A 27,893-nucleotide genomic window follows, 5' to 3' on the forward strand; every position below is an offset into this window, starting at 1 on the left:
CTTACAAATAGGCACCATTAAACTTTGTCCCCATTCTTCAGGCATCTACTCACTCTCTAAAATCCTGTTGAATAATCTAGTCAGAAAATCTATCGCTGCCTCTCCTAGACACTTCCACACCTCCACAGGTATATTATCAGGACCAACTGCGTTTCCACTCTTCATCCTCTTCAATGCCTTCCTCACTTCACTTTTACTAATTTGTGCTACTTTGCGGTCTACAGTAGTCACGTCTTTTACCCTTGCTTCTCTTTCATTTTCCACATTCATCAGCTTTAAAGTACTCTTTCTATCTTCCCATCATTCTTCAATCATCTGCCAATACATTTCTCTCTCTATCCTTAATCACCCGGACCTGTTGTACATCCTTTCCTTCATTATGTCTCTGTTCGCCAACCTGTACCAAGCATACAGGTCATCGTACCCCCTTTGTTTTGCCTTTGCTACCTCTATCTTTACTTTCACGTTGTATCTCCCTGTACTCCTGTCTGTTCTCTTCAGTCCTCTCAGTATCCCACTTCTTTTTTGCTAACCGCTTTCTCTGTATATACTCCTGCACTTCCTCATTCCACCACCAAGTCTCCTTATCTACTTTCCTTCCAGATGACACACCAAGTACTCTTCTACCTGTCTCCCTGATAACACTAGCTGTTGTTGTCCAATCATCTGGAAGCTCACCCTGACCACCCAGAGCCTTTCTCAACTCCTCCCTGAAAACCATGCAACACTCCTCCCTTTTTAGCTTCCACCACTTTGTCCTCTGCTCTGCCTTTGTCCTCGTCATCTTCCTTGTCACCAGACTCCTCCTACAAACCACCATCTTATGCTGTCTGGCTACACTCTCGCCTACAACTACTTTGCAGTCACTGATCTCTTTCAGGTTACCTCGTCTATACAAGATGTAGTCTACCTGCGTGCTCCTACCTCCGCTCTTATAAGTTACCCTATGTTCCTGTTTTTTCTGGAAAAAGGTGTTCACCACAGCCATTTCCAGCCTTTTTGCAAAATCTGCCTCCATCTGTCCCTCTGTATTTCTATCCTGTATACCAAATCTGCCCATCACTTCTTCATCCCCTCTATTGCCTTCACCTACATGTCCATTGAAGTCTGCACCAATTATCACTCTCATTTCTGGGAATGTTCTGCATCATTTCATCTAACTCATTCCAGAACTTCTCCTTCTCTTCAAATTCACATCCCACCTGCGGGGCATAGCCACTAACAACATTGAGCATCACACCTTTGATTTCCAGTTTCATAAGTCCTTCTCACATTCTTTTCACCTTCAAGACGTTCCTGACAAACTCCTTCAAAATTACTCCTACTCCATATCTCTTTTTGTCAGTACCATAATAGTACAACTTAAAGCCTGCTCCTAAGCTTCTAGCCTTACTACCTTTCCACCTGGTCTCCTGGACACACAGTATATCCACCTTCCTTCTCTGCATCATGTCGACCAACTCTCTACCTTCACCTGTCATAGTCGCGATATTCAAAGTCCCTACTCTCAGTCCCAGGCTCTTTCCTTTCCTCCTCTCTCTCTGCTTCCAAACACGCCCTCCTCCTCTTCTTCTTCTTCTTCTTGTTGTTCTTCGACCCACAGTAGCCCAATTTCCACTAGTACCCTGTAGGTCATCAGTACCAATGGCGGTCGTTGTTAACCCGGTCCACGACCGATCTGGTATGATATGGTTATGGTAGACTTGCATGTTTGGTTTTGGCAAAAGTTTTACGCCGGATGCTCTTCCTGACGCAACCCTCTGCATTTATTCAGGCTTGGGACCGGCACAGAGAGACACTGCTCCGTGCCCCCCCAAGGCAGGCATGGGGAGACACGGGCTAGTGCCGCCCTGAGGCTGCATTCAGTTCCATTACTTACAGTAAATGCTGGAAACTCCCCACAGTGCGTTAGACATGTCTTCAAGGAGAAACATCTTAAAGAAGATAAACTTAGTCCAGTTGCAACTATAAGATTCGACAAAGACTTATTCTTAATTTATACAAAACAGCGTTTGCAGCACTGACTTTGAAAAGTGTGTGTTGTGATTGTAGAATTTTTGTCTCTGTAGGCGCTAGCACATTTCTTTTGGTCAGTGTAGTCAAATTACAATTTTCAGATCTTTGATTTAGCATATAAAGGTCCTGTTAGTGAATGACTTGGATTTAATCATGTTCTCTGTTCTAAATGTTGCCTCACATAACAAAATAAATGATTACCTCCTCTTATTATTCTGATGTCCAAAATCTCATCAGTGTTTGAAGTCACAAGCATTCTGTTAAAGGGTTTTTTTTTTCTAAACTAAAAAAGCAGAATAAATACTTAGTTTTCAGTGAACAGATTCATAGTTTGCAGGTTGAATGGTGATCAAACTTGTTTTGGATTTTTTTAGACCCTGAGCAATAAAAAGTGTCTATGTGTGGACATGGAATCAGAGTTTGAAAATATGGGGCATGTCTAAAAGATGTAGTTATAATGTGTTATAAGCAAACAATTAAGTCACAATTTTGCTATTTGCAATCTAAACAGCCCTTTAGCCCTGGCGGTTTATTCAAATTCTTAATCTTTGAGATGTCTGAGAAGAGACGGAAACAATGGTCACTCCAGCCCAATATTTTGTTTTACTGAATTGTGCTGTTTCTTGACCAATGTGACATGGTTTCAGAGTGCACTTTGAAGGAGTCAGGAATGGAAAATATATTTTTTTGTTGTTGGTACTGAGCAGATAAGAAGTGAAAGGTCTCCAAGAATTAAATGAATTCATAATTTTTCTACAATAACATTTGTCAGCAAATTGGCTTCTGATCAGCCCTCCTCCAAGATGGCCTAGTGGTGGCTTTAGACTGAGTATGTGTGCTTGACAGTTATTCACACTTCCTGGTTCTGGATTGATTGTCAGCAAATGTCAAATTAAGCTGTGTTCAATACTAAAGGATGGGGTTTGACTCCCATCTCCTCCGAGTGTGTCGAAGTGTTGTTGAGTGAGACACTGAACCCCTAAGTGCTCCCCTAGCACTGGTGGACGACATGCTTACTGCTCATGGTTCATCCATGATGGGTTAATTGCAGAGAACAAATTTCCCCACGGGGATTAATAAAAGCATGAATAATTAAAATGTGGATGGTACTTTTATTTCTCATCATTTTAAGTGAGTGGCATCATAGTGGCATGGCGTCTTTGTTTTTATTTTCGTTTCTCTCATTTTTTTTTCTTAGTCTTATTGTTTGTTGCCTTGTATTTAGTGTCCTAGTCAGTTATGTGTCCATTTTCAGGGCAACAGCATTCCCTCACAAATTTACCATGTCAAATACTTACATCTCCATGGCAACAGTTGCCCTTGTAATCTAGTCAAATCCAAGATTTGACAATATATTGATTTGAAATGATGTTGTAAAATAGGAAATGCCTAGCTGTTAAAATTACTCTATATTTGCCACTCGTAATCAGTGACTAATATTTATTATTATGTACATCCCCTTCATAGGGAACATCCTAAACCAGTGAATAAAGTATGTTGCTGACGGGTATCTTGTCTATATGGTCCTTTGATTGTTGTCTAATGAGGAGTCAGGCTTTGATCCATCCATGTCTATTGGCATGCATTTGAGACTGACAATCAAGCTATTCTTTATGCTTTTCCACCATCTAAGTCACTACCTGACAGGTTACAAAGTTCAACTTACAACACTGCCGTTGGTTGAGATTAAATATTCTAGTTTGTCCTGCATGAAATAAGAATACGACTGCAGGTGTGACATTTTTATGGTGAACTTCAATATGTTATTCGGGGATCAGGATCATACTAGTGACTTACCCCAATGCAATGTCTCTATTCATATTCTTCTCATTCTTATTCTAGGTGTTTTATTTGTTCCTCATGCACAACTCACCAAGAAAAAGAGAAAAGGGAGCACACCTAGAAACAAGAAATAAGAATTCCAATGTTGTCAATCATTGTACCACATCAAAAAACTCATTCCTGTTTCCTTCACAAGCTCGTTGTTCCCATTCAAAGTCAGGCATTTGTTTGCTTGTAAAAAACGGTTCTGTACCCTTTTGTCCAAACTGTAGCCCCATACTAATGTTATAAACACCCTCTTTTTTTCCATGCAGGACAGTCTGTCTCCTTATGTATGTATCCGAAGCACAAAGTGTCCACATTAGTCTAGAGCAGGACAGTGAGTTTGTTACTGTTTAATGCTGTTCTTCCTAAAAACTTTACTTCTCAGTTACACTTACTCATTTTGGTAAAAATTGGTTATTTAATTGCAGTCTGGTTAGTGGGTTAAGATGTAATTCATCATTGATCATTTTCATTTTTTTCTGGCTACATAAAATATCAGAAAACAATATGAATGTACTTGCACAGTCAAAAATACAAGGTTACTGCTATTTTTCTGGTTACATAAAATATCAGAAAACAATATGAATGTAGCTGAACAGAGTCAAAAATATGAGGTTACTGCTATACATTGTAAATAAAGACACAAAGTCCAAAGTTTTCATTTTAGGAAAACCTCTGAAAAAATAGAGGTTCTTACAGTATTATTGTCATATGGGTATTAATAGTTTCTGCACTTTAAACTCATTCATACTCATAATACCCTTCATACCATCCGCATCATGTATATAACTACACACTGTGTAAATAACTGTCTATTTATTTTTATTTTTTATAAAGCCTGTACATGCTCTGTACCAGGAGTTCTCATTGCAAAATTCCACTCTGGCTGCACAATGACAATTACATATCTTGATTCTTGATGATGTTTTTTTAAATTATAGCCAGTTGGTATTTTTGATTTTTGCAAGGGATTCATGTGCTGGCTGACTTTTTTTTTTGTCTGTGTAAAGACCTACCATTGCCCGATGATCAAGTAAAAAGAGTTAGGATATGCTGCTGATATTTAACTTCCAGTTAAGACAGATCAGCAAGTCAATGTAAAAATGCTCTAGGTCCATATTTATATCCGGGCCGTTCACTATGGTGTATAGAGTGCTTTGGCTGCACCACTTTTGATTGTTTTCATTGCGGTATATGTAGATAACATTATCATGCCACCATCATTTCTGGCATGACAAAATGTAAAATAATTGGGCATCTTTTAAGCTTGTTCTTGTAAATTTCTTAGGAATTGATTATAATATAGATATGTTTCAAAAATGAATTTAAACTGGTCTGAAACAATATGATTTGTATTAGTCTGATATTCCTCCCTACCTTGTTTCAGCCTTGAGTACTTCTTTGGCCTCCTCCACAGCCACCCTCAAATTACATCAGACACCAAGTATTTCTAATCTAATTCAGTTGACAGGCTAACAAATATAATGAAACCTGGCAGCCTGCTCAGTGTATCACTAAATGTGGTCATTGTAATAACTACCAGTGCCCCTGGACTTTTAATTGAATTGGACTAGATGGTCTTGTTAGAGTAAAACACCGCACAGGACTGATCCCTGTGTTTCATGTGTTCCTATTGAGCAGTTATCGCCATGCACATACCATTAGGCTACAAATAAGAATTGTGCAATGGCTCTTTTCAAGTAACATCCAATGTAGTATTCAGGCTTTGTTTGCCAATGTTTACCCTGAAAAGAGTGCTTTGTGCCTGCACCAAGGCTATCCTTTGGTGTTTGCCATGTCAAGATGCTTATCTATCTCCCAAGATGATAATATCTTGAGCTTTTACTGATCCACGAATGCTTACCGAGTCAGTGTCTTGTATTTTCCTCACACCAATTTTTTTGTTTTTTTTTGTTTTATTTGTTTTTCATTTTGCCAGTTGTCCCTTCTTGGCTCTGCAATTGACCCCAGCCATCCCGGTGATAGGAAGTGTCCTCTTTCTGTTTGTGCTGGGGACGCTGCTGAGAACAAGCTTCAGTGACCCAGGTGTCCTTCCCAGAGCCACCCCAGATGAAGCAGCTGACCTGGAGAGGCAGATTGGTAAGACACTGTCTGTAAACAACTTTAAATGTAAGATGTGGCGAAGAGTAAGTTGACAGTATGATTTGAGATGGGTCTATTTTTAGGAAGGCTGAAACAATATTTTCTTAACTCTCAGGTTTAAAATGGACATCCATGTTTACAAGAAAAAAGATGGAAAAGGAAATCCAAGATACTTTCAGTGTGAAGTCCAATATAACAAAATTAAGGGACATTCAGGTGTAATGCTTGCTATCTCAAGAGAAATGCATTCAAAAGAACTTGAGCCTCTCCTTTTGCTCTGTTTCTAGAATTCCTAAAAGACTTGTCCTTGCTGTTTTTTTCCTGCAATAAAAGTAAATTCCAAAAGCTTGCTTTTTTGGTATATTAGCCGTCTGCATAGTCTCTTTCTTATAAATACATAAGCCTGTTGTATTAGTTGTATTTATTAAAATAGCATTTTCCCCAACAAGAGAGACTGCCATTCATGAAACAAGGTTGTATATGTTGTATGTTTTGTTATGTTATGTATGTATGTATTTGAAAGTGTTTTCAAGTTATTGTCTGCCAGTAGTGAATACAGTACAGTATAGTCGCCCACATCCACAATCTTTTCAATATTTTAAGTAAAACTGACTATTACCCTGTTTTCGACATTCATACCTCCAACATATTTTCCTCCGGTGTACAGTTCTTTCTGCTGACTGAAAGTTTTCCAGTAGGAAGTGGAAGGAAATGTCATCACTGGTCAAACATTCTTAGTGAATTTGAGGATTCCACAGCAGAGGTCTTTTGACTGTAGCAAAAGTGACGCTGTCACTGTTTTCTAACATCCCAGGAATTTGAATTGCTATATTGTAGCTCAACTATTGTTTGAAACTAGCTGTCTTGTTCTTGTCTAATCCAGCAATTCCTCTGTGAATGCAAACTTTCTTTTGATTGGCTAGCTTGCAGAAGCCTCCTGTGCTGTGCCTGAGGTGGATGGCTGTATAAAGAAAACAGGCATAAGCTGATCTCAACTTGGCACTAAAGTAGAACAAAATAGTGGAAGCCCATTTTGAGGGCTGTCTGAATCACAAACACTTGTCCACACTTGTCAATTTCTGAATTGTTACAAAAAAATATGGAAATGTATAAAGGTCTGCTAAATCTTGATGTGATGTTGCGCTGAGGCTGTTGCACTACTCTTGAGCATCCTTTGGATTTTATATATTTGCTTTTGTTCAACTCTCCACTGGTCCATATTTGACATGTAACCTGATAAGAATGTCATCTTGCCAGCTTCTAAATTTGATTTATGTTGATGGGTAAGCCTATTCAGGCATTTGGAACCACTAGATATGATTTAAACAAATTTACAGGATCACATCTCTGACAGTTGGTTGCAATGTGGCAGAATGAGCTTTGACTACTGTTTCTGAACTTCACATCTACTTGTTAGATTATCACATCATATACAGGACAGGAGCATTGTTGCACAGTAGGTTAGAGCAGTCATCCTTGGAACTGAACATTCATGGTTTGATACAGGGCTCCTCCTAGCCTGTCAAAGTGTTGTTGAGCAAGACACTGAACCCCTCTCCTGAAGCTGTTCAGTTGCTTCCCTCTGCTCTGCTGTTACATCCATGATGGGTTAAATGCAGTGGTGAAATTTCACTGATGCTCAGCTCTGTGTATAACTGAATGTGACAATAAAGGTCTTTCTTCTATGATTTATAAATCAGACATATTTTTTTGTAGTTGAATGCATTAATACAAGAAACACTATCTGCACGTGGCCAGCATTTCAGCAGCACCAGGTCTATGGATGCATCACTGTGTTGCTTGCAAATATTGCAGATTTAGAAGTAATGCAGTGTTATTTATTCCATTTTCTCTTTCATGTATCTTTTTTATGTGGGTAAGTGACCAAATTCCCAATGTATCATCTGCCCTCCCCTCGATTTCTCTACTTAAAAGTCATAGCGCTAAGATGCAGCCTTCAGCTAGCACAGGAGTACTTAAACTGCTGGTTTGAGGAATAGAATTAGATTTGATTGGGAAGACTTCACAGGTAACCTACTAAAGTATCCTACTACACTCTAGATGAGCTGCATATCATCCCTTCCCTCAAATCCCATTTAATTCCTGTCTTTTACTGTGGAGTGTTAGGCAATTTTCCTTATGGCTTTTTCAATGCTTCAGGCCACAGAGGTCACATTTAACAAGCTCTTGACTGACTTAATTAATCTCATTTGGTGTCTTAGGAGCTTTTGAAAAGTTGGTAAATAACACAGAGCTTAGGGCAATGTGCTGAAAGAGCACTGCAAAAACCATGTTATCCTGGCAAATATTGTTTTTCACAAGGTAAACAAATAGTACATCGTTGACCCACATACCCCCAGCATTTTCCGTTTATCAAAAAAAATCTGCTTTAAATTGTAGCTGCTTTGTATAGTTGCTCATAGTACTTGTATAGTGTTTGTTTTCATGTTTTCCTGCTCAAATATTTATGGTGTTTACCCCCACCACCAATACCATTCACCCCTTTTTGCAGTCACACTTCTCATTTATTTCTCCAGTCAGTCTTCATGCTACTTTTCTCTCAGGGTTCTCCATCAGAATCTATGCTGTACAGTGTTGTTTGACTCAAAACCTAGCACAGCAGCTTTATACACAAGACATTATTGGCACATCCTTTAGCTCTTAGCCTGATCGTCCAACCTCAATCTGAGCCCCAACAACAGGATTATGCTGACTCTCAGGACAAATATTTCTTAAACTAATCATGCTGATACCAATGATAATAAAGCATCTGCCTGGCTCGGCTAGCATGGGTAGCTTTTTTACAAATCAATGCTTTTACACTGTTAATGGTTACAATCACCCTGGCCTTTGTTTTCCATGTGGTCATTTGCTGCCTTTCAGATCTGGATGCGGCTGGATATACTGCACCTTTTTGTAGCATCTTTCTGTTCTAAACAGATCATACATGTATAAACATTGTTGACTGTCTGAAGAAAAAGTCTTAAAGGCACTGGCAAAAACCAGACGTATGAATTTGCCTGTCCTTTGATTTTATCCCTTTAATATACCCTCTAGAAATAAAAGAAGACAGAAAAAAATAAGTACTTGTACCCATCAAAATTTGCCGCAAAATTAACCCTAACAATTAAAATCTCACCTTGCAGTATTTCTAACATTATTAAAACGTTAAATTTCCTGACTTGCTTACTTATAGGGATTTTTCATTTAGACTTGTGCGTGTGCGTGTGCGTGTGCGTGTGCGTGTGCGTGTGCGTGTGTGTGTGTGTGTGTGTGTGTGTGTCTTAGAGATGATCAACCTCATGAATTTATTCCTTTTCAACTTAAAAATGCTACATGTCTTGGGTCTGACATTACTGAAGTTGATTTGTTGACAAAACAGTGTTTCTTCCCTTCAGTAACCTCCTTCAGTATGGTAACCTGACAGTCCAACACTTTGTGCCATCATAGTGATGATATGGCTGTCTGCTGGATTAAGCCATCAACCAGTGAAATTAAGTTTGCTTGTGTTATACTCCCATTGATATTTATACTTTTGTCCAAATGAATTTTATCAGATGGAGAATACGGGTAGTAGTACAGTATGAGACCCTAAGTAAGCATGAAGTATCAATCATGTTGAACATGTGGAGGAAACATGCAAAGATGATAAAGGGAATGTAGTGTGACTAGGGGTATGATGATAGGAGTAGCTTTCTGAAGAGTTATTATGCATGTCAGAGAGTGATGTCTCTGGTCTGGGAGTATTTAGTATCCTTTGAAGCAAGAGCTGTCTGGACTCCAATGACATGGAAGGAAATCTTTCACAGAGCATTGGAGTCTACAAAAAGGGGGAATACTAGTGGAAGAAGATCCGTTTATTGCAAAAGAAATAGGTTTCTGTTGGCATACAAGCTATCAGCAGGGACTTGAAACCTAATCAGAATCTGCTGTACCATGAAGTGTGACTTCTTAATTTTTCTGACTGATTGAGAACCACAATATAAATGTGCTAATTAGAATTTATGTGTTTCTGTGATCTGTTAAAAATATCAGCATCAACCTTTTTCTTTTAACAAATAAAAAATCAGCACAAAATATAACCTAAATAAGGATTCTCAGTTCCACCTACAGCAATGTCACGAGTGATGAATGGGAATATAAATGAACCAGTAGTGCTACACCAAAACCAATCGCTTTGATACAGTTTATTCCAGAAACTCATCAGACTTTCTAATTAATCCAATTAAAACTCACAGAGTCCTGTCTAGGAAATCATTTTTGAACCTTACTGGCAACTGATGTAACTGCCATATCTCCATGTGTATAAGAATACAATAACCCAAAAAACCTACAATGACTCCTCCAGCACAGAGTACTATCACAAAAAGCTAATAAATGAACAAATGCAGCCAATGAATTGAAGAGAAAGTTGTAGTACATTGACCTCATCATAGAATAAACCAGCCCAACCTACATCAGTCGTCAACATTTTAGAAATGGCAACATGTCTACACACTGTGTGGTTAGTGTGGTGTAAAACCTCTTGAATGTGAAGAATACCTGATTAAATGGTCAAATTCCTAGACAAATGATGTCTAGGAATACAGCGATAAAACCTTGTTGAAACACCTGCCTGGGGAAGCGATTAATATTTCAGACAAAAATTAACAAGTCAAATTTCATGTGAACAGTCAACATTCAGCACTTCATTAAGAATATGCCTCTGCTGAGCATCTGATTCCTCCCATCTGTTTCAATCAATGAAGGAATCCTAATCCATTCAAAACACCATCAAGATGGGGATAGGGAAACATGTAAAGTCAGGAAACAGTGTGTTCTTTATCCTGACACTGAAGTGAAGAGTTGTTTTTTTTTTAACTTTATTGCGCAATGTCTTCTATGTGTGTCTGTCTCCTCGCCCAATATGCCAGGAGAAAACAGGCTGGCATCCTTTTAGCTCTCAGATGCCAAATACAAAAGCTTTTCTGAACAGCCAAACAGAATGAGATATGGTTGGAGCTGGCTGTTTGCTTCCTTCTACCTCATATGTCCAAGCTGGCCAGTGAATGTCAGGGTAACTGTTTATTTTTATTTTTCAAAACAAGGAAGCCAGCAGAAAAAATAAAATTTGAACGCTTACACTTCAGACTTGAAGGTTGGGAGCACCAGTGGAGAATGCAATGACATTTAAGCATTTCATGGCTTTAGGGGAGCTCAGTGTAGCTGTTTGAAGTCTGTGCTCTAAAGAATGAATTCCTTAAACCTTTTTTTGTGGTTGTGTACATGCCCTCTCTTCAAGTTTATCTTAACTGCTAGCACAAGCTTAGTAAAGACAAGGATAATTCCAAATGTAAGCGTGTGAAAAGCACAGTATTTGTGGAAGTATGATTCACTTCACAATGCAATTCCTATCTATTTTCTTGTCTGCCAGGGTCTATTGCATGACATCTTTGTGGCAAACTAAATAGACCTAAATTTTTGACATGCACGGAATATATCTCAATTAGCTGACCTGCAATTATTGATACTAAAAGGGGTCATCTCAGTCTTCAGCCATTAAAATGTTGATGTGTCAAAGCTGTAATTACAAAATGTACAGACACCTTGTTGTCTGATTAACCTTATTTATGGAACTTTTGAAGTTGTACACTCAACGTTTGATGCTGATCAACTACTTATTGGAGTGTTTACATACATTACATACATTTACACAACATTACATAGTCATGTCAATATGAAATGTTTGTGTTCCCAAATGAAACCCACTTTGCCAAAGGATTTACAAGCAGCAGATTTTGGATTAACTGGTCACATGTTGCAATTTTAACTGAAAAATATGTACATCTTATTGTCAGATATTCTGATCTAAACATTAAAAAGTTAGCCATCACACACCTAGGTCTGTCCTGGCTCAAAAATTACATCTCTTTTCGGACAGTCCGCTATCTTTTCTTAATCATCCCTCAACACTTTTAGCTAATGTTGATCCTTCAACCCTCTGTCTCTGTACCCGATCACCTCCATGTGGGCCTCTTCACCGCTTCATTGTTATGTCCAATAGCTTGGCCTTGTCTTATTTATATTATTAACTTCTTCTCTCAAACTGACAGGACATGCTGGCCATGGCCCTTCAGTGACACTGCAAATTTGACAATGTTAGCATTAAGTCAAAGTGGCACACAGATAATCAGCAAGTGTTTTTATGAAATGATATTTAATCACTTTCAAAATGATTACTGGTATATATTGTTATTATCATATATACATTTATGTTTTGTGTTTTATACTGCATAAACCAAATAAGTGCCCTGTTTTATGATGCCATATTTTGTAATTGAAGCATATCCTCATACATTTCCTCATACTGTCCAGTAGGAATTTCGTACAGTTTTAGTTTTTGGTGCTATTTGGCCCAAGAAGACTGCCCAAATAATGAAAAAGACAAATTGACTTGGTTTTCTTTTGCCCGGACGCAGGTCACCAGAGCCTCTCCCTGGAGCCAGGCCTGGGGACAGGGCTAGATGGCAAGCACCTGCTGACCGGGCCTGCACCCATGGGGTCAAGCCGGGCTCAGCCCGAAAGGGCAGCATTGGTGGCCCTTCCCTTGGGCTCACCACCCATAGGAAGGGCCATTGGGGTTGGGTTGGATGTGAGCTGGGTGGTGGCCGAAGTGGGGGACCTTGGTGGTCAGATCTGCAGTTACAGAACCTTGCTCTAGGAACATCTCTGGTGGCAAAGGAGTCTATGCTAGTGCCAGACGCAGGAGAGGTTCCAGCTTGATATTGTTGGACTTACCTCGATGCACGGCTCAGGTTCTGTAACCAGGCCTCTTGAGAGGGATTTGACTCTTCCAATCTAGAGTTGCTCCTGGTAAGAGGGGCCTGGTGTGGGCATATCGATTGCCCCCCAACTCGGGGTCTGCATGTTGGGCTTTAAGCTGGTGGAAGAGAGAATGGCTTCCCTCCGCGTTCAATTTGGGGGACGGGTTCTGACTGTTGTGTGTGCCTATGCACCCAGCAGCAGTTCAGACAACCCACCCTTTTTGGAGTCCCTAGAGAGACCACTAGAGAGCACCCCTCTTGGGGACTCCCCCTCTTGGGGGACTTCCATTCTCATTTGGGCATTGACAGCAAGACCTGAAAAGGCATGATTGGAAGGAACTGTCTCCCCTATCTGAGCCAGAGCAATGTTTTGTCACTGGACTTCGTTGCTTGTCATGGACTGTCCATAACAACCACCATGTTCAGACATAAAGTTGTGCACATCTGCAACTTGCACCAGCACACCTTATGCTGCAGTTCAGTGATCAACTTTGTGCTTGGATCATCAGACTTGAGGCCGCAAGTTTGGGGCACTCGGGCGAAGAGAGAGGTTGAGCTGTCAACTGATCACCATCCGATGGTGATCTGGCTCCAACGGTGGGGTAGGACACCGGTCAGACCTGGCAGACCCAATTGCATTGTGAGGGTCTGTTGTAACCAGGCCTCTTGAGAGGGATTGGACTCTTCCAATCTGGAGTTGCTCCTGGTAAGAGGGGCCTGGTGTGGGCATATTGATTGCCCCCCCAACTCAGGGTCTGCATGTTGGGCTTTAAGCTGGTGGAAAAGAGAATGGCCTGCCTCCGCCTTCAGTTTGGGGGACAGGTTCTGACCTTTGTGTGTGCCTATGCACCCAGCAGCAGTTCAGACAACCCACCCTTTTTGGAGTCCCTAGAGGGGCTACTAGAGAGCATTGTCTGTTGGGAACATCAGGCAGAGTCCCCTGTCAGAAAGACAGCTACTGCAGAGCTTCAACCATGTCCCGAGGATGGTGGGGGACATTGAGTTTGATTTGGCCAAGTTCTGTGCCGCCATTGCCAAGACAGCAGAATGTGGCCTTAAGGTGGTCAGTGCCTGTCAAGTTGGTAACTCCCAAACCTGTTGGTGGACCTCAGCGGTGAGAGATGCCGTCAAGCTGCAAAAGGAGTCCTACCAAGCTTTTCTGGCCTGTGGAGCTCCGGGCACAGCAGCACACAGCTGTGGTGGTTGTTATGGCATAAACTTGGGCGTCGGAGGAGTTTGGTTAGGCCATGAAGAATGACTTTTGGAATGAACCAAGGAGATTCTGGTCTGCCTACATGTGTTTTGTGGACCTGGAGAAGGCAATTGTCCTTGTCCCGTGAGTAATACCGTGGGGGGTGCTCTGAGACTACCAAACCCCGTAATACGGGCCGTTTCGGTCCTTGTATGATCAGTGCCTGAGTATGGTCCGCATTGCTAGTTGTAAGTCAGACTTGTTTTCTGTGAGAGTGTGACTCTGCAGGGACTGTCCTTTGTCATCGATTCTGTTCATAACTTTTACTGACAGAATTTCTAAGCAGAAACAGGGTGTTGAGGGGATCCAGTTTGGTGACCTCAGGATTGGGTCTCTGCTTTTTGCGGATGATGTGGTTCTATTGGCTTCATTGGACTGTGGTTTCCAGCTCTTGATGGAGCTGTTCACAGCCGAATGTGAAGTGGTCAGGATGAGGATCAGCACCTTTAAATTGGAGCCCATTGTTCAGATGTCAGAAGAACAAGAACAAGAAGAAGAGGAGTGCGTGTTCAGAAGCAGAGAGAGAGGAGGAAAGGAAAGAGCCTGGGACTGAGAGCAGGGACTTTGAATATTGGGACTATGACAGGAAAAGGTAGAGAGTTGGTCGACATGATGCAGAGAACGAAGGTGGATATACTGTGTGTCCAGGAGACCAGGTGGAAAGGTAGTAAGGCGAGAAGCTTAGGAGCAGGCTTTAAGTTGTACTATTATGGCACTTACAAGAAGAGAAATGGAGTAGGAGTTATCTTGAAGGAGGAGTTCGTAAGGAACGTCCTAGAGGTGAAAAGAATGTCAGAAGGACTTATGAGTCTGAAATTGGAAATTGAAGGTGTGATGCTCATTGTTGTTAGTGGCTATGCCCCGCAGGTGGGATGTGAATCTGAAGAGAAGGAGAAGTTCTGGAATGAGTTGGATGAAGTGATGCAGAATATCCCCAGAAATGAGAGAATGGTAATTGGTGCAGACTTCAATGGACATGTTGGTGACGGCAATAGAGGGAATGAAGAAGTGATGGGCAGATTTGGTATCCGGGATAGGAATGCAGAGGGACAGATGGTGGTAGATTTTGCAAAAATGATGGAAATGGCTGTAGTGAACACCTTTTTCCAGAAAAAACAGGAACATAGGGTAACTTATAAGAGCGGAGGTAGGAGCACGCAGGTAGACTACATCTTGTATAGACGAGGTAACCTGAAAGAGATCAGTGACTGCAAAGTAGTTGTAGGTAAGAGTGTAGTCAAACAGCATAGGATGGTGGTTTGTAGGATGACTCTGGTGACAAGGAAGATGAAGAGGACAAAGGCAGAGCAGAGGACAAAGTGGTGGAAGCTGAAAAGGGAGGAGTGTTGCATGGTTTTCAGGGAGGAGTTGAGAAAGGCTCTGGGTGGTCAGGGTGAGCTTCCAGATGATTGGACAACAACAGCTAGTGTTATCAGGGAGACAGGTAGAAGAGTACTTGGTGTGTCATCTGGAAGGAAAGTAGATAAGGAGACTTGGTGGTGGAATGAGGAAGTGCAGGAGTGTATACAGAGAAAGCGGTTAGCAAAGAAGAAGTGGGATACTGAGGGGACTGAAGAGAACAGACAGGAGTTCAGGGAGATGCGGCGAAAGGTAAAGATAGAGGTAGTAAAGGCAAAACAAAGGGCTTATGATGACTTGTATGCTCGGTTGGATAGTAAGGAGGTGAGAAATACAGGTTGGCGAAACAGAGAGATAAAGATGGAAAGGATGTACAACAGGTCCGGGTGATTAAGGACAGAGAGGGAAATATATTGACAGATGCTAGAAGAGTGACGGGAAGATGGAAAGAGTACTTTGAAGAGCTGATGAATGTGGAAAATGAAAGAGAGGCAAGGGTAGAAGAGGTGACTATTGTAGACCACAAAGTAGCACAAATTAGTAAAAGTGAAGTGAGGAAGGCATTGAAGAGGATGAAGAGTGGAAAAGCAGTTGGTCCTGATGATATACCTGTGAAGGTGTGGAAGTGTCTAGGAGAGGCAGCGGTAGATTTTCAGACTAGATTATTCAACAGGATCTTAGAGAGTGAGAAGATGCCTGAAGAATGGAGACAAAGTGTGATGGTGCCTATTTTTAAGAATAAAGGGGATGTGCAGAATTGCAGCAACTATAGAGGGATAAAGTTGATGAGCCATACAATGAAGTTATGTGAAAGAGTAGTGGAAACTAGACTGAGACTAGAAGTTAGCATTTGTGAACAGCAGTATGGCTTCATGCCTAGGAAGAGTACTACAGATGCAGTATTTGCGTTGAGAATGCTAATAGAAAAGTATAGAGAAGGCCAGAGGGAGCTGCATTGTGTTTTTGTAGACCTAGAAAAGGCATATGACAGGGTGGCAAGGGAGGAGCTCTGGTATTGCATGAGGAAGTCTGGAGTGGCAGAGAAGTATGTTAGACTGGTGCAGGACATGTATGCTAGCTGTGAGACACTGGTACGGTGTGCTGTAGGGGTAACAGAGAAGTTCAAGGTGGAGGTGGGACTCCATCAGGGATCAGCTCTGAGCCCCTTCTTGTTCGCGATGGTGATGGATAGGCTGACAGATGAGGTTAGACAAGAATCTCCATGGACCATGATGTTTGCGGATGACATTATGATCTGTAGTGAGAACAGACAACAGGTAGAGGAAAATCTAGAGAGGTGGAGGTATGCTCTGGAAAGGAGAGGAATGAAAGTTAGTCGCAGCAAGACAGAATATATGTGTGTGAATGAAAGGAACTCAGGTGGAACGGTGAGGCTACAGGGAGTGGAGATCAAGAAGCCGGAGGATTTCAGGTACTCAGGGTCAACAGTCCAGAGCAATGGAGAGTGTGGAAAAGAGGTGAAGAGACGGGTCCAAGCACGTTGGAATGGGTGGAGAAAAGTGTCAGGGGTACTATGTGATAGAAGACTTTCAGCCAGAATAAAAGGAAAGGTGTACAAGACAGTGGTGAGACCAGCGATGATGTGTGGACTAGAAACTGTTACAATGACCAAAAGACAGCAGGCAGAACTAGAAGTTGCAGAGATGAAGATGTTGAGGTTCTCTTTGGGAGTGACCAGAATGGATAGGATCAGGAATGAGTCTATCAGAGGGACGGCACATGTTCGATGTTTTGGAGAGAAGGTCAGAGAAGCCAAACTGAGATGGTTCGGTCATGTACAGAGGAGGGATAGTGTATATATTGGTAGACGGATGCTGGAATTGGAGCTGCCAGGCAAGAGGTCTCGAGGAAGACCAAAGAGAAGGTTTATTGACATAGTGAGAGAGGATATGAAGGTAGTTGGTGTGAGAGAGGAAGATACAGAGAATAGGGTTAGATGGAGAAAGTTGACTCGCTGTGGCGACCCCTGACGGGAAAAGCCGAATGAAGAAGGAGAAGAAGGTTCAGATGTCAGAAATGGGTGAAGTATCCCTTGGGGGTAAGGGAGGAGGTCCTCCTCCCAAGCGGAGAAGTTTGGGTATCTCGGGATCTTATTTAAGAGCGAGGGAAGAATGGAACAGGAGATTGACAGGCGGCTCAGTGCTTTGTCAGCAGTGATACAGATTCTGCACCAGTCTGTCCTGGTGAAGAAAGAGCTGAGCCAAAAGGCAAAGCTTTCAATTTGCCAGTCGATCAACCTTCCTACCCTCAACTCTGGTGAGGGTAGAAACAAGGTTGTGAATCGAAGCAGCTGAAATGACCTTTCTCCACAGAATGTGCGGGCTCTTCCTTAGAGATAATATTAGGAGCTCGGTCCAATCTGGGAGGGGCTCAGAGTAAAACTGCTACTCCTCCATGCTGAGAGGACCCAGATGAGGTGGCTCAGCATCTGGCTTGTATACCCTCTGGAGGTATTATGGGCATATCCAACTGGGAGGAGGCCCTGGGGAAGACCCAGGGCACGCTGATGGGACTATGTCTCGAGGCTGGCCTGGGAGCGCCTCGGGATCCTCCAGAACAGCTGGTCTAAGTGACCAGGGAGAGGTGTGGGCCTCTGCTTTGGCCGCTGCCCCCGCAACCCGATCCCGCAGGAGCGGTAGAAGATGGATGAAAGGATGGCACTATTTGGTACTTTTTTTTTTCCTAAATGCAGCTAATTATCAATTCCTTGAATCAACTCAATTAGTTAAATGCATGTTTTTTTAGAAGTAGGCTCCTTAAGAAATAAGTGAAGCAGCACACAAAGTCCTACAATCTCGAACATGTTCTGTCTGGCCAAATAGTGCTGCATTGCACTGCAGCAAAATCCCCTCCCCCAAAAAAGAAAAATTTCTAGGGCAGAAAAAAAAAGTCCCACCATTCTCCTATGTTCCACTGCTACATCTGTCATGTTATCCAACAAAATTCTCAGCAGTGTCCCATAAGGTCAGACCCACTACTCCTATCCAAAAAAGGAAAGACTGGACTTCTTTTTGTATATATATATATATACATATATATATATATATATATATACACACACACATATATATATATATATATATATATATATATATATATGTGTGTGTGTGTGTGTGTGTGTGTGTGTGTGTGTGTGTGTGTGTGTGTGTGTATGTATATATGTATGTATGTGAGTTTTTGAACAGTTGAAGCTTGAAAAAGATTTACTTTGCTGTTTTAGCCATAGGTCATTGTTTTATTGGTCCCATGGTTTTTATGTCCTACCAGTGTTTTTATGGACAAATAGTTTTGTTAAAATAACTTACTTACATTTCACGATTGATAGATTTTCACCCATTGTGATGCCATCAAATGTAGCCACACTTCTAACTAGTCAAACGGAATTGACTTACTCAGACGTTAAGAAGTGGTTGGATTAACTGGGCTTTGGATTTATAATCCTTTCCAAATCCTCTGTTTCTGACAGAGCACTGAACCAGGCACAAAATCATTTTTTCCCAAAGGTCAGACTAATGAACAGTCAGCCCTTTCTAGAGCCTTGGCGGCACTGTCATGCAATAAACCTGCTATAGTGGTAACCATTGACTACACATTATAGTCAGTCAAATGATCAGACCAATGTTACCCTTTGTCTCATGAATCTCACTGAAGAATTTAGTCAGTGCACCAAAGACAGGGCATCATCCAAACTCTTCAGTTCAAGGATTCAAAGGATTCAAAGTGTGTATTGTCATGTACACAATAAGGAGACATGATTCCCTGTACAATGAGTCTTTCTTTGCCATCCACATTGAATTCCAGATAATGTAACATAGGAGAGGCATTACATAAAACAATACATAGCAGCAAAATAAGGGGCAGAAAATGAAAGATGCAGTAGAAATGTCAAACAGGTTGTAGTGATGGCAGAAGCAGGACCGCCTAATGTCCAGCAGCGGCGGCAGCAGCAGAACCTAATGTTCCAGCATCCAACATGGACATCGATTTGTAAAGGGGTAGTTAAAGACCACTTGTTATCCAGGCCATTCGGAGGTTTGCCTGTGTGGAAAACTTTTTTGTGTATTATGTGTTTTAAAAAGCTTACACATTTTCAATCCCCTTTGTGATTAGCAGAAGGTTAACACTCAAATATTTGCAAACTTACAAAAAATATGTAAAACCAAAAAGTAAGACTGACCGGTCCCATACATGTCTGTAAACACAGTCCTGGCATAAAACACTTCCCTCATGCCTGACTCCCAGTACCATAGTGATCCATCTTTGTTCACTGTGAAGCTGGTTCATGATAAATACCGTTCCATCTTCAAGGAGATATTTAAATGCGGCAATCAGAAATCTGCCTCAGGGTGCAGTTAGAATGAAAAGGACTGTCATTTTGTTGGTTGTTTTTGTTTGTTTGTTTTGTTTAATTTTAAACATGCCCACGTGCCCTTTGCTCATAGTCTATTTATGCACCAGTGGTTTCAGTGATACAAGAACCATAGCTTGAGAACTTTGAAGGTAAAGGAATGTTTTAATGTGTAATTTCCCAATCCAGAATGAAAACCACATCCATCCCAGTTAAACCTACTGAAATCATGAGCCATACGATTTTGTACCATACTGTAGCTACCCCGGTGCCTGGGGGATAAAGATTCATGACCTGAAAATTTTACCTGTAAGTCCTTCCTTGTTTTCCTTTCCCCAATTTCAGTGCAAGTAACAGTGTGAATAGTGTTACTAAACCTTGTCTGTCCACAAAAATGTATGTACAACACCAGACTAATGTAGTATGACAGGAAAGAAGTACTCTGAATAGTAATCATTTTTGTGATCTAAGGGTTAAATGTATTGTCATCCTAAGTAATGATTATACATTCACTTTCATGTTTCTTTGAGGTGATTCATATTGATGTTGTTTTTGTTCTTGTGTGTTTACCTATTGATCTGATGCTCCTTGAGGAATTAATTATTTCAAATGAATATTCAATATTTTAATATATCTCCAAAGTATTATCCTTTTTACTGTTGTAACCATTGTGTAGAATTAAATAAATATAGTTGTAATAGTCATAAAGCATGATAATTGTGGTTAGAAGAATGTTTTACTTTGTTTCATCTTCATGTTGTATTCAAGGATACATTTTATGTGGGAGCAGAAGTAATTTTTCTTATCGTAGCATCCGCAGTGGGAGAGCAATTAGCCTCCCTTTACACCCTGCCAGGCAACACCTCACACAGCCTGGCTGACATTGAACCCTCATTTAGCTTTGTGTTTGCATATGTGAGGTTGAACAGTAACAGCCATGTGTGTGTGAGTGCGTGCATGTGTGCATGTCCACCCATTGAATCTAAAATGCATCAATCTACTGGTTTTGTTGGTCATCTTTGTGGCTTGTCATACTTGTTGCTTCATCTTGATTGGTAGGAAACCATTGTCATAATTTTCTTCTGTTCTGGACCGAAGATCCAGAAACTGGTAAACAATTTATTTTTGAAATTTGAACACTTTTAGGACATGTTCTTGAAGATAATTTCCGTATCTGGATAAAGTGATAGTAAAATATCATGTATCAATTCTTCTACTCATCTATATCTTTAACTAAATTTAGATCACTAATTTAAATATTTAGATAGTACATTTTACAAAATAAGAAGAACAATGCAGTTAAAATGCATAAGCTGTATATATTTACTAACACTTTGACATCTGTTTTGTATTATTTGACAGCTGAGATTAAACCTGAAATATGGCCAGTGTTTCTCATACATGCATTCAAAGTCATTAGAAACATACATATACAGTGGGGCAAACAAGTATTTAGTCAGCCACCAATTGTGCAAGTTTTCCCACTTAAAAAGATGAGAGAGGCGTGTAATTTTCATCATGGGTACACTTCAACTATGAGAGACAGAATGCAAAAAAAAAAAAAAAAAACGCTAAAACATTGTCTGATTTTTAAGGAATTTACTTATTCATTTGCATGTCTTATTTATTTTGTAAGAGGTGCATTAGTCCTCCACATGTTACCTGTATTAATGGCATCATGAGATTTTGAGTGATAACCTTCTTTCATCAGCAAGGGCACTGAAGATGAAACCTGGCTGGGTCTTTCAGCATGACAATGATCCCAAACACTGCCAGGGCATTGAAGGAGTGGCTTTTTGGTCTTGGCCATAGTGGAGTTTGGAGTGTGACTGTTTGAGGTTGTGGACAGGTGTCCTTCATTCTGATAACCAATTCAGACAGATGCCATTAATAGAGGTAACATGTGGAGGACTGAGGCACCTCTTACAAAATAAGTTACAGGTCTACTAGAGCCAGAAATCTTGCTCGTTTGAAGGTGACCAAATACTTATTTTCCACCATAATTTGCAAATAAATTCTTTAAAAATCAGACAATGAGATTTTCTGGATATCCTTTGCATTCTGTCTCTCATAGTTGAAGTGTACCTATGATGAAAATTATAGGCCTCTCTCATCTTTTTAAGTGGGAGAACTTGCACAATTGGTGGCTGACTACATACTTTTTTGCTCCACTGTATAACATACATACATACATACTACATTTTTAATGTAGTGTTGAAGGAGGTGTAATGATATTTAACAGCAGGATTATTTGTTGTAATGTTTGACCCAGCAAAAGCAAATATTACTAGAATTTGCACTTAAGTTTGATTAGCCAAACTGTTTGGTTAAAGTTTGGTATTTGAAGTTTTGTATTCTCTTTCTGTCTCTACTGTTAGAGTCCCCTAAGAGGTGCGTGTGTGTCTGTGTGTTAGTGTGTGTGTGTGTGTGTGTGTGTGTGTGTGTGTGTGTGTGTATATGTGTGTGTGTGTGTGTGTGCTTTGAAAGCGATACAGACAGACAAAGAATATGCATTTGAACTTAGTAGAGCAGAACTCACGAGTCACATTTCCTCAGAATTGTCAAACACCCACACAAGTCTTTCACTCCCTATACATCCACAGATGGACCCACATTCATCCACCATTGTTAACATTGCTGGAGCCTTCTGTGTAAAGGATCTCAAGTTCCTCCTACACACACTCCTACTGTGAGGGTTTATGGGTGCACTCAGCTCGGCAGAGCAATAACAGTGTCTTGAAAACCATCATCATTGCTCCAGTTCTCACAGCTTAACCTGTAATTACTATCTGCTTCCACCAAAAGAAAAAAAAAAATAAAATGGAAATATTCAGAACCTTTATTTTCTCCTGTTAAGGAATTGCTTGGTATAATTTTCTACATAACAGAGCCAGCTTGTTAGTTCAGTGTTCGAACATATGATACAAGATGTTTTTAAGAAAAAAAATGTGATTGTAGTTTTAATTAACTACCAGCAGGAGCCATTTCTCACTCTCCTATAGGGTTTGGGGAAAGAGGTAAAATTATATGGCTCAAAGAAACCTATGTAGATCATACATGTTAAGCAATACATACTTTATTAGGTTACAATTCAGGGGTATCTCAAAGTGCCTTAAATACATCTCCCTATAAATCATCCTTCAAGAACATAAAGATTTTTGACCATGACCTTTTAAAGTATACTGTAATGACTCAAGCATGAAATAAGTGTTTATGTTTGGAGGGCAGCACCATATTAATTTGGTTTAGGACTGTACTTCCATTTGTTAACTGGCTGACCATGATTTACCCGCAGCCTTAATATACAGAATTGCCTGCTGCTTGTTCTACAGTAAGATAATTTTGATGATAGTAGAGTAATTCTACAGTCAATTAGACTGTAGATACTTACAAAAGGTTAAACCCCCGAAGCTCAATTGTCAACTTACTCTTGTCTAAACAATGGAAGGATCACACACTGTTTCAATGCAGTGCATGCTCTTCAATAAAATGTGCATGTTCAGTTGACCCTGGCCTTAAAACATTATTTAAATGCAGTTTTACATTAGCAAATGTTTGGAATATTCTGTAGTATTCCACAACATTGGTGAATTTATAATCACTTAGTTTCTTGTGTAAATTACTGGTTGTTCTCACTGCTGTCTGTATTTTCATTGCAGTCTAATGAGAAAGTTCACTCAGATTTAATACTAATATTTTATCAACACAGATTCAACATCAAAATCTGAGACTTTTTTGTTATTGGTAAAAAAAACTATTTGGTCAGCTACCAATTGTGCAAGTTCTCCCACTTAAAAAGATGATAGAGGCCTGTAATTTTTTTCATCATAGGTACACTTCAACTATGAGAGATAGAATGCAAAAAAAAAATCCAGAAAATCACATCGGTCAACTCAGCATTCTTTCTCCTCGAAACACGTTAAGTTGAGTTTTTACCAAAAAGTACTAATTTGGTTTCATCTGACCATAGGACATTCGATATTCTCCCAATCCTCTTCTGGATCATTCAAATGCTATCTCTAGCAAACTTCAGACGGGGATACAACCTGTCCATAACCATTGCGAACAAGAAGGGGCTCAGAGCCGATCCCTGATGGAGTCCCACCTCCACCTTGAACTTCTCTGTTACCCCTACAGCACACCGTACCAGTGTCTCACAGCTAGCATACATACTTATAACATACTTATAATACTTATAACTCATAACATACTTCTCTGCCACTCCAGACTTCCTCATACAATACCAGAGCTCCTCTCTTGGCACCCTGTCATATGCTTTTTCTAGGTCTACAAAAACACAGTGCAGCTCCCTCTAGCCTTCTCTGTACTTTTTTATTAGCATTCTCAACGCAAATACTGCATCTGTAGTACTCTTCCAAGGCATGAAGCCATACTGCTGTTCACAAATGCTGACTTCTGCTCTCAGTCTAGTTTCCACTACTCTTTCCCATAACTTCATTGTATGGCTCATCAACTTTATCCCGCTATAGTTGCCACAATTCTGCACATCCCCTTTATTCTTAAAAATAGGCACCATCACACTTTGTCTCCATTCTTCAGGCATCTTCTCACTCTCTAAGATCCTGTTGAATAGTCTAGTCAGAATATCAACCGCTGCCACTCCTAGACACTTCCACACCTCCACAGGTATATCATCAGGACCAAATGCTTTTCCACTCTTCATCCTCTTCAATGCGTTCCTCACTTCACATTTACCAATCTCTGCTACTTTGTAGTCTACAATAATCACGTCTTCTACCCTTGCCTCTCTTTCATTTTCCCCATTCATCAGCTCTTCAAAGTACTCTCTCCATCTCCCCATCACTCTTCTAGCATCTGTCAATACATTTACCTCTCTGTCCTTAATCAACATGTCCATTGAAGTCTACACCAATTATCACTCTCTCATTTCTGGGAATATTCTGCATCACTTCATCTAACTCATTCCAGAACTTCTCCTTCTCTTCATATTCACATCCCACCTGCAGGGCATAGCCATGTACTGGACATGTACTGTCTTAAGCAGGGGGGACAAGTCTGGCACAGCAGGATTTGAGTCCCTGGCCACATAGTGTGTTATCGATGGTAGCCTTTGTTACTTTGGTCCCATCTTTCTGCAGGTCATTCACTAGGTCCCCCCGTGTGGTTCTGAGATTTTTGCTCACCATTCTTGTGATCATTTTGACTCCATGGGGTGAGATCTTGCATGGAGCCCCAGATTGAGGGAGATTATCAGTGGTTCTTTAGGTCTCCTATTTTCTAATAATTGCTCCCACGGTTGATTTCTTCACACTAAGTTGCTTACCTATTGCAGATTCAGTCTTCCCATCCTGTTGCAGGTATACAATTTTGTTTCTGGTGTCTAGTGACAGCTCTTTTATCTTTGCCATGGTTGAGTTTGGAGTGTGACTTTGAGATTGTGGACAGATGTCTTTTATTCTGATAACCAGTTCAAATAGGTGCTGTTAAAACAGATAACGTATGGAGGACTAAGACACCTTTTACAATTAAGTTACAGGTCTGTGGGCGCCAGAAATCTTGCTTGTTTGTGGATGACCAAATAATTATTCATCACCATAATTTTCAAATAAATAATTTAAAATCAGACAGTGTGATTTTCTGGATTTTTTTTTCGCATTCTGTCTCTCATAGTTGAAGTGTACCTATGATGAAAATTACAGGGCTCTCTCATCTTTTTCAAGTGGGAGAATTTGCACAATTGGTGGCTGACTAAATACTTGTTTTGCCCCACTTTATAAATCACTTTTTTCTTTGTGTCCTTTCTCTCCAACTGTGAAGATGTGGCCAATGGCAACACCGGCTACAGGCCTCCGCCAAGGACAAAGGAGGTGGTCATCAATGGTCAAACAGTGAAGCTGAAGTATTGCTTCACCTGCAAAATCTTCAGACCACCACGAGCATCCCATTGCAGCCTCTGTGACAACTGTGTGGGTAAGTACATTTTTAAATTTAGTATGATAAACAAAGAAAGTCAAAAGTTACTACCCTATTTGGGCTGACATTATGTTGAGACACTATACCCCACATTAAAAAGAAAATGAAGGTTCTGTGAAGGTTCTCAGTCATCCAGGTCAAATCTTATGGCAACTGGACTTTCTAACCTTGAAGACATTTTGCAGTTCGCCCTGATGATATACCTGTGGAGGTATGGAAGTGTCTAGGAGAGGCAGCGGTAGATTTTCAGACTAGATTATTCAACAGGATCTTAGAGAGTGAGAAGATGCCTGAAGAATGGGGACAAAGTGTGATGGTGCCTATTTTTAAGAATAAAGGGGATGTGCAGAATTGCAGCAACTATAGAGGGATAAAGTTGATGAGCCATACAATGAAGTTATGTGAAAGAGTAGTGGAAACTAGACTGAGAGCAGAAGTCAGCATTTGTGAACAGCAGTATGGCTTCATGCCTTGGAAGAGTACTACAGATGCAGTATTTGCGTTGAGAATGCTAATAGAAAAGTATAGAGAAGGCCAGAGGGAGCTGCATTGTGTTTTTGTAGACCTAGAAAAGGCATATGACAGGGTGGCAAGGGAGGAGCTCTGGTATTGCATGAGGAAGTCTGGAGTGGCAGAGAAGTATGTTAGACTGGTGCAGGACATGTATGCTAGCTGTGAGACACTGGTACGGTGTGCTGTAGGGGTAACAGAGAAGTTCAAGGTGGAGGTGGGACTCCATTAGGGATCAGCTCTGAGCCCCTTCTTGTTCCCAGTGGTGATGGGCAGGCTGACAAATGAGGTTTGACAAGAATCTCCATGAACCATAATGTTTGCAGATGACATTGTGATCTATAGTGAGAGCAGAAAACACACAGAGGAAAATCTAGAGGTGAAATTATGCTCTGGAAAGGAGAGGAATGAAAGTTAGTTGCAGCAAGACAGAATATATGTGTGTGAATGAGAGGAACTTGAGTGGAACGGTAAGGCTACAGGGAGTGGAGATATTTGCAGAGAAGTTAGCAGAGAAGTATCTTAGACTGGTGCAGGACGTGTATGCTAGCTGTGAGACAGTGGTGAGATATGCTGTTGGGGTAACATAAGTTTAAGGCGGAGGTGGGATCACCTCTGAGCCCCTTCTTGTTTGCAGTAGTGATGGATAGGCTGACAGATGAGGTTTGACAGGAATCTCCATGGACCATGATGTTTGCAGATGACATTGCGATCTGTAGTGAGAGCTGAGAACAGGTCTAGAGAGGTGGAGGTATGGTCTGGAAATGGAGGAATGAAGGTTAGTCGCAGCAAGACAGTATATGTGTGTGAGTGAGAGAAACCCAGGAGGAACGGTGAGGCTACAGGGAGTGGAGATCAAGAAGTTAGAGGATTTCAGGCACTTGGCGTCAGCAGTCCAGAGAAACGGAGGGTGTGGAAGAGAGGTGAAGAGATGGGTTCAAGCAGGTTGGAATGGGTGGAGAAATGTGTCAGGGGGTACTATGCAATAGAAGGCTATCAGCCAGAATGAAAGGAAAGGTGTACAAGACAGTGGTGAGACCAGTGATGCTGTATGGCCTAGAAACAGTAGCAATGACAAAACGACAGGAGACAGAGCTGGAGGTCGCAGAGATGAAAATGCTAAGGTTCTCTGGGAGTGATGGGGATGGATAGGATCAGGAATGAGTCCATCAGAGGCACAGCACATGTTAGATATTTTGGAGAAAAGGTCCGAGAAGCCAGACTGAGATGTTTTGTTCATGCACAGAGGAGGGATAGTGAATATATTGGTAGATGGATACTGGAATTGGAGCTGCCAGGCCGGAGGTCCAGGGGAAGACCAAAGAGAAGATGTATAGATATAGTGAGAGAGGATATGAATGTAGTTGGTGTGAGAGAGGAGGATACAGAGAATGGGGTTAGATGGAGAGAGTTGATTTGCTGTGGTGACCCCTGAAGGGAAAAACCAAAGAGAGAAGAAGATTTAAGAGGCTTCTTCCGCTCACTGAGAGTTCAGAAGAGCTGAAGAACTATTAGATGAGAGGTGAAATGTCTTCAAGGAGAGAGACTGAGTCCAGTTTTGGCAATCAGATTTGACAATGAATGTCCCAAAAAAATTCATCTCATCATTGATTTTAAGGCAATGAAGAAAAGCTGTCTCAGTTTAATTACAGCATGTTACTCCAACTGAAAATTGCATTTCCTGTCCAAAAAAACTGAA

At 40.9% G+C, this 27,893-nt stretch overlaps 1 protein-coding gene across 2 annotated transcripts in view; it reads left to right on the forward strand.

Moving 5' to 3' along the window:
• LOC147237372 (palmitoyltransferase ZDHHC14-like) overlaps positions 1-27,893 on the forward strand; it is a 54,100-nt gene that overhangs the window by 10,729 nt on the left and 15,478 nt on the right. For both annotated transcript variants that reach the window (XM_086148139.1, XM_086148149.1), the window contains exons 2-3: positions 5,783-5,943; positions 25,529-25,681. In XM_086148139.1, the coding sequence (XP_086004265.1) occupies positions 5,783-5,943; positions 25,529-25,681 (314 nt within the window). The remainder of the gene's footprint in view (positions 1-5,782; positions 5,944-25,528; positions 25,682-27,893) is intronic.

The sequence above is a fragment of the Fistularia commersonii genome, chromosome 1 (genome assembly GCF_037954325.1).
Source record: "Fistularia commersonii isolate RoL2024-O1a breed Wild chromosome 1, RoL_Fcom_v1.0, whole genome shotgun sequence".
In the NCBI taxonomy this organism is placed as follows: domain Eukaryota; kingdom Metazoa; phylum Chordata; class Actinopteri; order Syngnathiformes; family Fistulariidae; genus Fistularia; species Fistularia commersonii.